We start from the raw sequence: 13155 nt of genomic DNA, 5'->3' as shown, positions 1-13155 counted from the left end.
AATCTTTCCACCGTTGACACGCATATTGTATCCAATGCTTCTTCATATCATCTGTGTTGGGAATATCGTAAGTACTCTGCAAGAAAAAAATTATTTATTAGTATCCAAGGCAATTATATTAATTTATTTTGTAAATAAAAATCTAAATCTCAAAAAAGGTTACCAGAATTTCTTCCCAAACATTCTCCTTAGTATCTTTTGGGACATTAGTCCATGACTTTATTGTGATTGGAACGTTAATATGTGCCACTAATGCCGCATATCTTGAAAGTTCCGCTCCGGTTGGCCCAACAAGATGCACTCTATCAAATTGAACTGGCTTTGCTAAAGTATTACGCCCTAGAAAGACTTCTTTTTTTCAAATGAGTCGCACCTCTCGTCTTAGTACTAGTATCACTACCTTGAGTTGAACCAGTACCTCGGGTAGTACTATCATCAGTAGGATTATTTGATGAATCCATATGCCTGTTTAAATAGAAAAAATATTAGAAAATAAATAAATAAATAAATATATATATATATATATAAAATATTACAATAAGAAAACTTTAAAACACAATAAGAACTTAAAGCATTACATGAAATAATCAATGCTCCCATATCCCTTCATTATGATCATCCCGTGATGTATGCACTTCATTTATTTCGTTATCTACAATAATCGGCAATAAACATGAAGAAAATGGTGGTATTTCCTCAACATCAAAACCAACATCTCCATCCCCTTCTGTAGTAATTTGTCTCTTCCCATGAAGAACAACTGACTATTTTTTATCAGAAGGATCATTAACATAAAATACTTGTTTCCCTTGGGATGCCATTATGAATTGCTCATTTTTGTGACCTTTCCGATTAAGATCTACAAGCGTAAATCCTAACTCATCAACTTTTACACCATGTTTACCATCTACCCATCTACATTGGAACACCGGGACCCTGAACTTCACATAATCAACCTCCCATATTTCTTCAATTACACCATAATATGACAATTCTGCAATTACATGATTTTTATCTTTTGAACTACTAAAATGCATTGAATTGGCAACTAAAGAAACTCCACTATTTTGCATAGTGCTTTTGTAAAAAGAAAATTCGTTAATGTCATATCCATTATAACATATGACTTGCATACTAGGACCATGAGCTAACCATCGTATAGTTTCAGAAACATTATTATCTCCAAGAAGTTTATTTTTTAACCAACAAATAAAAGTACGATTATGTTCGCTCACAATCCACATGTCTGCTCTTCTGGGGTTTTGCTCCCTAATTAAGGCCTTGTGTTCATCTAAATAGGGTTCGACTTCACTTGTATTATGCAAGATGTACAAGTGTACTTGCTCAACATCTTCACGAGACATAGTATGCATTTTAGGATGTCGATGACCCTTCCCATCAAACTTACTTTCCCAGCAACATTCTCTCTTGTTTTGAAATGAGATGCCCCACATATTGGACATGCATGCAAGTCTTTGTAATCATTCCTAAACAATATGCAATCGTTAGGGCAAACATGTATCTTTTTATATCCCATAGGACACAAAATATTCTTGGCATCATATGTACTCTTCGGAAGTTCATTATCATCTGGAAGGATATCCTTTAATATCTAAAGTAAGGCAATAAAGCTCTTGTCACTCCACTCATTTCCAGCTTTCAAGTTGAATAATTTTAATACAACAGATAATCGGGTATATTTACTCCAACCCGACCACAAAGGTAATTTTGAATCCTTCAATAATTCATCCAACTCGTTTGACCGATCGGTGAACTCCTCTCCAACATCATGAAACATTTCATCCAATTGATCTTTAGACTCATCATCTTCATTTGCTTCGTTGTCAACATACATGTTAGATGTTGTAGCCACATTGCTTTCACCATGCTATATTCATTTTGTATAAGATGGATTAATCTCACAACAGATTAGATCATCATATATGTCTTTCACACATAACCTTTTCTAATTACAACACTTCTTACAAGGAGAAAAGAACCTTTCATTACTACCCGGAAGGTTATTCTTTGCAAAGTTAATAAATTTTTTAACTCCATCATCGTATTCTTGACTAATTCGAGAAGCATTCATCCAACTTTTATCCATCACAAGCCAATCTAAAATAATATTAATCCTAATTAAACTTAAGTTAACACTAATTCAACAAATTCGATAATAATAACAAACAAAGCATAAATAAACATAGACCACGGTGTGACTAATCACCGGATGCAGAATATAAAGCCAAAGCATAAATAAACATAGACTACGGTGTGACTAATCACCGGATGCAGAATATAAAGCCAAAGCATAAATAAACATAAACCACGGTGTGGCTAATCACCGGATGCAGAATATAAAGGCAAAGCATAAATAAAAATAGGAAAAAATCTTACCTCACCACAGAGTTGTCCACATCCGTAAACAAATTCCGAATCTAACTAATTACCTACAAGTTTTATGTGTAAATTAATATAATAAATTGATATTATTTTATAACAATACTATTTTAAACAATCTCAAAATAATTTACAATCCAATAAAATACTAAAATACCATAAATTCAATAATAATATTTAAACTACTATAATGCTTAAATATCTCAATAATTCCTTAAACTTAAACAACATTAACAATAATTCCTAAATTTCAAAGTATATTAACATTAATTCTTAAAACTTGAAATAAATTAACAATAATTCCTAAAATATACTATAATTCTTAAATTTGAAATATATTAATCTATAAATAATTCTAAATATATTATAAATAATTCTAAAGTACACAATAATTTCTTAAAATTCAAAATTATTAATTTATAAGGCCTAAAATACATAATAATTCATAAAATTTGAAATATATTATAAATAATTCCTAAAATACACAATAATTTCTTAAAATTCGAAATTATTAATTTATAAGGCCTAAAATAAATAATAATTCATAAAATTCGAAATATATTATAAATAATTCCTAAAATATACAATAATTTATTAAAATTCAAAATCATTAATTTATAAGACCTAAAATACATAATAATTTCCTAAAATTAGTAATATATTAACAAATAAATCGAAATTTGAAATATATTAAAAAATAATAATTTTTACCGTTGGTGAGAGGCGGTGCGACGTCGCGGTGGAGGTACGGTGTCGGGCAGCGGGCGGTGTGGCGGTGGCTGCGGTGGGCGATGTGGCGGTGGCTGCGGTGGGCGATGTGGCGGTGCGGTGCTGCGGCGTAAGAAGAAGAAGAAGAAGAATGGTGCGTGCAAAACCTACATATCTGAATTTTAAGAAAGATCCATGTACGCACAGTATGTTAATACTCTACGGCGTCGGTTGTTGGCACAACCGACGCCGTAGGGTTTTTATTTTTTATTTTTTAAATGGAAAACGTCGACGTATTTTATATAAAAATTAATAATAATTATACGAATATAATATTTTTATTTATTTTTTTAAAATATAGTCTACGACGTTGGTTTTTAAAGAAAACCGACGCCGTAGGCTAGAATTTAAAAAAATAAAATATAATATAATATATACGACGTCGGTTCTCTTGTGAACCGACGTCGTATAGTATTTATTTTTATTTTTAAATTACATATGACGTCGGTTCGGTCTTGAACCGACGTCGTATGTTTTTCGTAATTTATTTAAAAAAGTTTTACGTCGTTTTTTTTTAATGAAAATCGACGTCGTATCCCTTTAAAAAAATTATAAATATAAATAATTTTTTACGTTGGTTTTTTGAAAAATCAACGTTATTTAGGCGACGTTAAATGTGTTTTCTATAGTAGTGTTCATTTACTCCTTGCATTTTATCATCTCGACCAAGCCTAAATATTTTATTTAATCAAACCAAACGTGTAAAAACAACTTAAAGAGGACCAAGTTTTATTTTCCGTTGTGCAAACTAAACTTTGATCGACTTATTACTACTCTTATCCTCTAGTAAAGAAGTATTGGGTTGTGAAGAAATTTTGAAACCGCTAGTGAGTTTATTCACCCCCCTTCTAGACTCACTCTCCTATTCAATCGGGACCAACATAATGAATCTTGTTGCTTTATCCAGGAGCACAAACATGCATAGCCAACAAAACAGGTATACCTCAATGTGAGTTTCCTTTGTATATTCAGGGGGAATTTCAAGCTTGGTCAAAGGTGCTCTAGTTGTTTTGGTCCATCAGTTGAATTTCAAGATCTCACTAGTTGGATTATGAGTTTTCTTGGAGCGAGTTTTCTTCTTTTCCTCCTTCATCGGTGGTGGCATAAATTTGTGGCCTCCCACTTTAGAATTCTATTCACTCAATGACATAAATTGGAAGTTTGTCACCCTTTTGATGTAGAGGTAGTGACAGGCTTGGAACAAGTACCTACAACATCAATTAGTGGGTGGATCCATGGTTGACATCGATTCCCATTAGTTCCAAGGTGCTGGAGATGACCACTACATCTTCATATTCTAGGTACAAACACGTTTCCATCGCTAAGCTACTCTCTTGTCAGTTCATGAAATTTGAGTCTTTTTTAATTAGAAGAAAAGACTAAGAACTTGGAATCTTGATATCATAATTTTCACATACACATGTAATTTCATAAAATTAGTATGATAAAGATTCTACATACTTAGTAGTAGTTCTTATAATAATGTAGGAATCAAGAGAGATTGAAATTGAGTTGTGGAGTGAAGACAAATATGGAGATGATCTCTTTGTCTTTGTTGGAAGTGAAGGGTAAGGGGGTGTGGGGAAAGCCGTGGTTGCCTTCCAAATATTATTATTTTTTAAAATTTAAAAAAGTAAGATTTTAATCGCCACACCACCTTTTACTTTGATTACCGGTAACTTTTGATTTGATTTCACAAATATAACTTGTTCAAAAAGTCAATTATATTTTTAAAGCTTTGATAACCTAATTGCAGCTTTAAATGTAGTTTAATGACTAATTTGACGCTTGTTTTTATTTTTACAAAAACTAGAGGTAGCATAATGTAATTTTGTAAACATGAGAAATTAATGGGCCATATACCAATGACAAATCCGAAATGGGCAATCACTTTCAGGCCCATCATAATCTTCAATGCGCTCGTCGCCTGTCTCTCAATGCACTTGCAGAGTTACGGCTCCATCGGTTCCGCCACTTCGCGACTTCACGTCTTCGAATTCGACTCTACGCCAAACGCCACTTTGACAGCTCGGCTCTCCAGCAGACGGCAGCAACGTGCGGCTAACCCTAGGTAAGAGACTTGTCTATGTTTTTTTATGCAAAGTACTAACTTATCAGGAAAAGAAATTGTGTTTAGAACTCTATAATTTTTCTCCATACTATAGTCGTCCTCCTTAGTTTCTAACTGATCAGTTATTCACTGGGTTTTAGCTGTTTAGGCTGGATTTTCCCAATATGATTATCTGGGCATATTTTTTTGAGCTCCGTTGATTCCAAAGGTGCCATCTTTCAGCATTTTATTCTGTTATCTTTAACTGTTATTTGATGAATAATGAGATTTTTAGCAAACAAAGTTGATATATAGTTATTGTGTTTATTTTTAGATGGATGATGATATGAATGGAGTCTATTTCCTATCATAGCTGCATTAGTTTGTTCATATTTGGTATTCTTGCATTTTGGTTTGGTTTAGGTTGGTTATTTAAAATATTGCTGTTGGTTTTGATAGTCATTGTATATTCAAATCAGTCAGTTATTTTGATTTTGGGTTGGTTATGGATCAAATCTACCAAATGCAGACCTTTAATTAGTAGTGTCTTCTTTCTGCCTAGTCCCCTTTGCTTTTCCTCCACTAACACCACCGCTAGTACTAAATGTTAAATGTCACAAACATAGACTATCGCTATATCTCTGCTCAGAACATTTTATATTTAGATTATATATTCATATTTATGATATGCCCTTTCTCCAGGTGCATCTGTTGGTATACCTCCCTCTCTCTCTCTCTTTGTTGTTTGGAACTTCTGGCATAAATTTTCTCCCAAATGTAGATTAACAGATATAAAGAAACAGAAAATGTATTGAATCTGGTATTTGTCCATGTCTTCAAATTCTCCATTGACCTCCTAATTTGGCTGGCAGTATACACTGTCCTTTGAGCTTTGGGGATGAAAGAGATGGGGAAGTCTCGAAAGCGGTCTCAACAAATCAATAGGGAGGAGAGTGAAAGCGGTTCTGAATTTGACAGTGATGAAATGCTAGATGATATGCTGCCTAATGTTAGCCTTCCTTATTATCTATATTTTGGTCTCTATCTTTTTTTTTTTTTTTTTTTTTAAACTATTATAGTTATTTTGATTTGCTGGTGTTCACTATCACTTATTTAGGGGGGTGATAGCAATGGTGACAGCGATGATTACAGCCATGGTGATGAGGATGAAGAGGAAGAGGGAAATAGTGTAAGTGATGATGGTGGTGAGGAGGAAGAGAGCAACTATGAAAGCCATGACACTGGTGAAGAAGAAGATGATGAGGATGAGGATGAGGAAGGGGATGATGAAAGAGAAGGATGGAAACAGAATGAGGAGCAAAAGAATGCAGAAATGGAGGAGCTTGAGAATGAGTATAGGAAGCTTCAGCACAAGGAGAAGTAATATTTTTCTCTTTGATTGTGCCCATTTTGCATTTAAATTGCTGACACATATAATCTTACTTGATGATTCTTTTGGCATTTGAAGTTGAAAGGGAAGATGAAAAGTTAATTCAGTCAAATATTGAAATTCAATAATTGAAGTAAAAGACGAGGAACAAGAGTAACTGCCTTGTTGGTATTAGGCCTGGATGTGTGCAATTTGCCCCGCATGAATGCACACAAGCTACCCTGTGTGCATTCATGTAGTAGCTTGTGTGCTTATGAAGGGTCTCACGGGAACAGAGGGATGCACTTGAATATTGGCCTATATATGTGTGTGTGTGTGTGTGTACTTTTCAATATAACTCTATATTTAATGGAAGTTCATACTCTGAAATTATTATGGATTTTGATAATCAAACAAGACAGAATATTTTAATTGACTCAATTTCACATTGCCATAAATTTCCAGTTTGTAGAAGAAATATATCAAATCTACTGCAATCTACTCTTAAGATGCTGTCTAGTTCAGGACATGGATATTCATTCATGAACATTTACCCAAAAAATGTCTAACAGGGGTTTTTTCTTTGTCTTTGTCCCCTCCCTCTCTCCTTTTTCTCCCCTTCTAAGATTGGTCCTACATGATATTGTGTTTCCCTATCATTTTTGGTAAATACCAAATTGCTAACCTGGGAAAGCTTATTTCAATGGATATATTTGAGTTTCTAAATTGCAAATGGTCATGTACTTTGTAACTTGATTCTGCCATTTTTTCTCCAGAGATCTACTAAGTAATATAATAAGCCATAAGGATGAAGATATTTTGAAAGGTGAAGCTGTGAAAAATCAGAAGGTATGATATCACTTGATGCTTTAGTTTGCCGTTTTTTCATGCAATTGTGTTTTTCTATGTGATCTTCATTTGAGCATCTCTAAAATCTTTCTATAGAATACAAATTTGGTAACGTTGAAGACATTGGGATATAAAGTCCCCAAAGATAAGCTTTAATTCTATGGATTTCTAGTCATCATAAAGTGTTCTATTGTATATGTTTTAGTCAAATTTCTGTAATATATGTTTTAGAACAATTTACAGTTTAAGGTTCAGTAAAAATATTTCCCTTTTGGGCAGCCAGTTCTTTGAATTATATGGTAATTTGTATTAATGCATCATTTCTCCCAGTATTGATCTTCATCTATCCATGTCTATCTTTCAGTATTGTGGCTTTTCAATCTTGTGTCTAGCATGATTTTCAAATTCCTTTTTCTAATCTGCATTTTTATTCCTTTGCAAAGGTTCTTTGGGACAAGACTCTTGAGTTAAGATTCTTGCTGCAGAAAGCATTTTCAAACTCCAATAGACTTCCTCAGGTCCATATTCTCTTGAATTATTTGGTGTGGACATTCATTTGTGCTTCACAGTATGGTTGATTTCAAGTTCATTTTCTTCAGGAGCCAATTAAGTCTTCATTCTGTGATTATGGGGATGAAGTTAGTGAGGCATATTCAGATCTAATTGGTTCTTCAAAGAAGACTTTGGATTCTATATTGGAATTACAGGAGGTATGATGATAAATTGATAATTCCAAATCAGCTTTAGTGTATCTGAATTGTGAATAAGGTTTTAATAATATGTTGCATATTGTTTTTTATTTTATTTTATTTTATTTTATATTTTATATTTTATAATTTATATAGTGTTAAAGAGTTGGATACAGTGTTAAACATTTTGTTCTATGATTCACCTACAATTCAAAAATAAATTTTGCAGGCACTTCTTGAGAAGAATCCATCAATTACTCAATCCACAGATGGTATGTCATGTTCTTACATATTAAACATTCTATTTGAGTAACTGGTCTTCCTATTTGTATCTTGACAAGTAGAAGTTCTGACTTTATCTGTATCACGATCCTATTTCAAAATGAATTCTTATTTAGTTTCTCTCTAGCAGAAACAACTTTAAAAAAAAAAGAAAAGCGTATTGCTTTATGCTGAAGTTAGGCTACAGGGTTGATCCTACTTTTATCAGTTTATGTTGTGCATCTATGATCTAAACTTCATTTGACCAAATGTGGGTTTATTGGATCCAGTTAATTATCAATTTTAATTATATAAAATTTTGGGTAAATTTTTCTTTCATCTTCAATGTAGTAGTTGTGATACACTTTGTAGTGTGTTTCGGTTTGAAATCAATCACCAATGTTTCACATACAGTTCTAATTAGCCCCTCCAACTGCATTTCTGATGAGCTTTGATCACCTGAATCAAGAACATAATATATTTGAGAGTATTTTGGGCATTTGAGAGGTAAGTACCCTCATGGGAAAATTTTCATGCAATGAGAGTCTGAGCCTCACCTAAAATGCAATGGAAGGACCACCTAAAACCTTAATTGAAATAAACCACAAGAGTTAATACTAGTTGGGATCCTCCGAGTATAGTGGCACCGTCATGTTTAGTCTTAAACTTTCAATTTAAACACATGTGGTCCTTCAACTCTCAAGTTACACCACCCATGGTTCTTCAACTTTCAAGTTAACCACCAATGGTCCTTCAACTTTTAAATTTTTAACCAGCCATGGTGTTAACTTTGCCCTTACTTAAACTAATGGAAGGACCACAACTGGTTAAATTTGAAAGTTAAAGGACCACGAGTGGTTAAATTGAAAGTTTAGGACTAAATGTGGCGGTGCCACTGTATTCGGAAGACCCCAGCCGGTATTAATTCTAATCCACATATTCCATTTGCTGCCCCAGCATTGGAAATTTATTACATCTTTTGGCATCTCTACATTGGCTGTTTTCCTATGCTTCTCCCTGATATCCTCTACAGTTATTGAATTGATCTATGGTTATGCTCAAGACTTCACTTTCCTATGATTATACTTTTGGAGTTGGTATGGTCTGGTTGGGGTATTCTGATTCAATGCTTTGGTTTCCTAAATATTTGTCCTTAATGTTAATTATGCAATAGGTTCTGAAGTTTCGGAAGCTTCTCATCAGTCCATTGGCAAAAGTGATGAAGAATGGTTGCAAATTACCCAAATGCATTCAAGGTATCTTTCACGCTGCTTCTGTGTGCTCTATACCATATGAATATATTTTTAGTCTGTTTAATGCATGATCTTGGTGACTTGGTCACTACATGTATTATATCAATGGAACGTTCATAGAACAAATCAAGTCATCTTGCTTTCCATGGAACATTACTAAATCATGTATGTTACTTCTAATTTGTTCTTACTTGAAAGAAATGGGGTGACATTATACATGCAAAACTGCCGTGGATTAACTGTAATTAGCAGAATAGTATACACAATATATAATTAATTTTGTGATGCAATTTTGCATTTTATGATCACTGAGCAATTCTTTTTTCTTAATTAAAACAAAAAGAAAATAAGAAACTGCAGCCATTCATTTTTATTCCTAATGGTGTACTCTTCATGTTAGTTCTGTATTATTATTATTATTATTATTATTATATATATATATATATATATATATATATATATATATTTTTTTTTTTTTGGTTTTGATGTGTATTCATATATTATTTTGCATAACTTAATACTCATGATGCCTTTTTGTTTTTTCATGGAAAGGATGTCTGCGTTTAGAGACAAGTCAGTAGACAAATGGCAGAGGAGGACCCAAGTAACAAGTGGTGCTGCTGCAGTTAAAGGCAAATTGCATGCGTTTAATCAGGTTTGGTTGGAGGATTTTGGATGATGAGTATGTGGAAAAATGAACAAGCTTTTCACATTTGTTATCTTATATTAATTGCAGAGTATTAGTCAACAAGTGGGTAATTACATGAGAGATCCAAGTAAAATGATAAAGGGTATGCAGCTTAGCAGATCTGCAGTTGCTCTATTTGGAACTGTAAGTCTGTCTTCACTTGAAACTCAACAAGCTAGGCCTCCTCTTGGTTTTCCCTTCTTTCTTGAATTGAAGCATGTGCTCCATGTCAACTAAAAGCCTAAGCTGATAGTTGGATTGCACATGCTCAACACACCTTTACTTTTGATGGGCTCCAAGCAATACGTTGACCATAGTCTCTTTTTATCGGTTCGAGCCCATGACCCATGTGTTTCATCTAAACTAAAAGCCCCATTTATGCATATATATTATATATTATATGCTCAACACGCCCCCTCACGCGTATGAGACGGTTACTTTTGATGGGTTCCAAGCAACACATGGACCAGTCTCTTTTATCGGGTAACTCGAAGATTCGAACCCATGATCCTTGGCATGGGGTTGGCTCTGTTACCAAATTGAAACATGGCTTCATCTCAACTAAAAGCCTTGGATTGCACATTTATGTTTATTATATATTATATAACATCTTGCCTTTCTGTACTTCAATTTGATTACATGGCAATAGGAAATACTGATTTTATTATACTCTTTTCTCCTAGCCAGGTTCCAGATCTTACAGCTACACAAGAGGTATGTATGTATATTCACTCGTTTGTTTTACTATTTGATTACGCAGCACTAGCAGTAACTTCTCCTCAAGATTGTTTCCCATGCTCCCTCCAATGACATTATTTTTCTGCAACAACTTTACTCAATTCTTTTTCTCTGTTCGGTAAGAAAATATTGAAGATGCTAAATTTTCTATAACTTGATCAGGAGGGCACAAATGCTGACGGCAACCCAGAACTTCTGGATGATTCCGATTTCTATCAGCAATTGCTCAAGGAATTTTTTGAGACAATTGATCCAACTTCATCTGGTAAGATTCTTCAACAATCTTTTATCTCATCACTTCTTTTTCAATTTGTCATATACGCATGTAGTACGTGTATGCTGTTATATAGATGAAAGCAAACTTCTGTTATTTGTTGTAATAAAAACGAATGCAAGAAATTGAGAGTATTGTTAATGAAGTGTCAAGACTAATAAGGTTGTTGATTGTTTATAATATTTACTCAAAATGTTGGAATGTTTCAATTCTCTATCATTTACAGAGAAGGCATTTTACACCATGAAAAGACTACAAACAAAGAAAAGAAAAATTGTTGACCGGCGAGCCTCAAAGAGTCGAAAAATCAGGTCAGCTGCCAGACTGATTATTCTTCTACACCTTCCCTAACACAATCATGATTTAGTAATTAGCTGTGCTGTAAAAATCGGCTTAGGCCTACAGCCTAGGCGCTAGGCGTCCCTACTCCCTAGGCCGAGGAGATTTATCCCCTAAGCGCAAGCCGCCTCGGCACCCAACGTGAATGCACACAGTCTAGAGTGTGTGCACTTAGCTCAACATGACTTACATGAGTGCACACAGTTTAGTCTGTGTGCATTCGTAGGTAGATTGTGTGCAATCACGTTGTCTCACCGTCTCACGGGAAGATGCTGTCTCATATGAAGTCAACCCGGCGCTAGGCGCCCCTCTACAGCCGACTATATATATATATATATATATATACACACACACACACAGACATGCATTGTAGCCTGTAGGCTCCACCTAGGTGGTCTAGGCGCTAGGCGCCCCTCTACCGCCTGACTAGCGCTTATGCAATTGTGGTAATTAGTGTGCAAATCTAACACAATTTTGGGTATTATGCAGATATAATGTACATGAAAAGATTGTGAATTTCATGGCTCCTCAGCCCGTGGAACTGCCTCCCATGGCCCCCAAGTTATTTGAGAATTTGTTTGGGTTTAGAACCCAGACACAAGCTGCTGGCTGAAGTATAATGAAGCCTGTCGTCGTCTTTGATTACTTATGTTACGGCAAGGCATTATTGTTCTTGAGTTGTGCCAAATCAAAGATGGTTTTCCAGAAGAATGAGTGAAAGACGATCAGAATTTTTATATTCATTAAATTCAATTTGCTTGGATGGATTTCGTGAAAAATTAGATGAATATAATCATATTATGTTGAGCTAAAATGTCTATTGAATTTGAACTGAAAAATACCATGCACCTCGGTGTCACGTTGTCTAAAAAATTAGTAAGGTCTGTATTGAATAGTAGGAACCTATAAGCTAGAAATGATGCAGGGGAGGTTTATTGAAAGAGTATGGAGCACTCCGCCACTCCCCACCTCAAAAAATTTTTACCAATAAAAGCTCGACCTCGTAAAAAAAAACATGTCAAAAATTCAATTAAAGGAGGCAGGGTTCCTTAGGATCGAAGGTCCATTAAGACTAGCACGTGACGTGTATAGAAATAATACAACAACTTTCCAATGGTCTTTTTTTTTTTTTGGAAAGAAAGATGATATAATTCAAATCCAAAGATAAATTATTTCAATTGATGGTGGAAGGGTTGTTGAACTATTTCGAGCAATTAGACATAAAAACATGCTAGTTCATGGGTTGTCTGATTTGTAGATCGCATAGTTTTTAATCTCAAATAAAATTAAATGAAAGGAAGAGTCACCCAATGTTGAATTGAGGCCTTAGACCACCTGTAATGGATCCGTCTCCACAATAACTTTGTCGAATAGAGATTCTGTAATGGCTACTGCCTCAGCTTCCTTAAAGCTATACCAACCTCTCCACTGTGATCCTCTAGTTGCCACGAAGTGGCCAAGGTTATCCCTCAAGACA

The 13155-nt window shown here is 34.3% G+C and overlaps 1 protein-coding gene across 3 annotated transcripts; it reads left to right on the top strand.

The window, feature by feature from the left end:
• Positions 1-5086: 5086 nt before the first annotated feature.
• Positions 5087-12498, top strand: LOC116021141 (protein Aatf). 3 transcript variants are annotated; one of them, XM_031261751.1, is made up of 15 exons: positions 5087-5239; positions 5921-5932; positions 6091-6227; positions 6336-6598; positions 7364-7436; positions 7880-7954; positions 8036-8146; positions 8355-8397; positions 9561-9642; positions 10192-10294; positions 10376-10471; positions 11015-11041; positions 11228-11330; positions 11566-11650; positions 12168-12498. In XM_031261751.1, exons 3-15 carry the CDS (start codon positions 6117-6119, stop codon positions 12289-12291), a joined length of 1296 nt encoding a protein of 431 aa, XP_031117611.1. In that variant the 5' UTR covers positions 5087-5239; positions 5921-5932; positions 6091-6116; the 3' UTR covers positions 12292-12498. The 3 variants fall into 3 exon arrangements, with proteins under 3 accessions (XP_031117611.1, XP_031117610.1, XP_031117612.1); XM_031261750.1 differs by lacking the exon at positions 5921-5932; XM_031261752.1 differs by lacking the exons at positions 5087-5239; positions 5921-5932 and adding an exon at positions 5355-5447.
• Positions 12499-13155: the final 657 nt, after the last annotated feature.

This window comes from Ipomoea triloba, chromosome 5 (genome assembly GCF_003576645.1).
Source record: "Ipomoea triloba cultivar NCNSP0323 chromosome 5, ASM357664v1".
NCBI lineage: Eukaryota > Viridiplantae > Streptophyta > Magnoliopsida > Solanales > Convolvulaceae > Ipomoea > Ipomoea triloba.
The sequence above is the reverse complement of the archived record's forward strand: the minus strand, read 5'-3'. Positions and strand labels throughout refer to the sequence as shown.

Excerpts from the sequence above, each read along its gene's own strand:
- LOC116021141 (XM_031261750.1), top strand. The coding sequence starts at position 6,117 with ATGAAAGAGATGGGGAAGTCTCGAAAGCGGTCTCAACAAATCAATAGG. Across the intron at positions 10,472-11,014 it reads CAGTTGCTCTATTTGGAACT|GTTCCAGATCTTACAGCTAC; the intron begins GTAAGTCTGTCT and ends TCTCCTAGCCAG. Across the intron at positions 11,651-12,167 it reads TCAAAGAGTCGAAAAATCAG|ATATAATGTACATGAAAAGA; the intron begins GTCAGCTGCCAG and ends GGTATTATGCAG.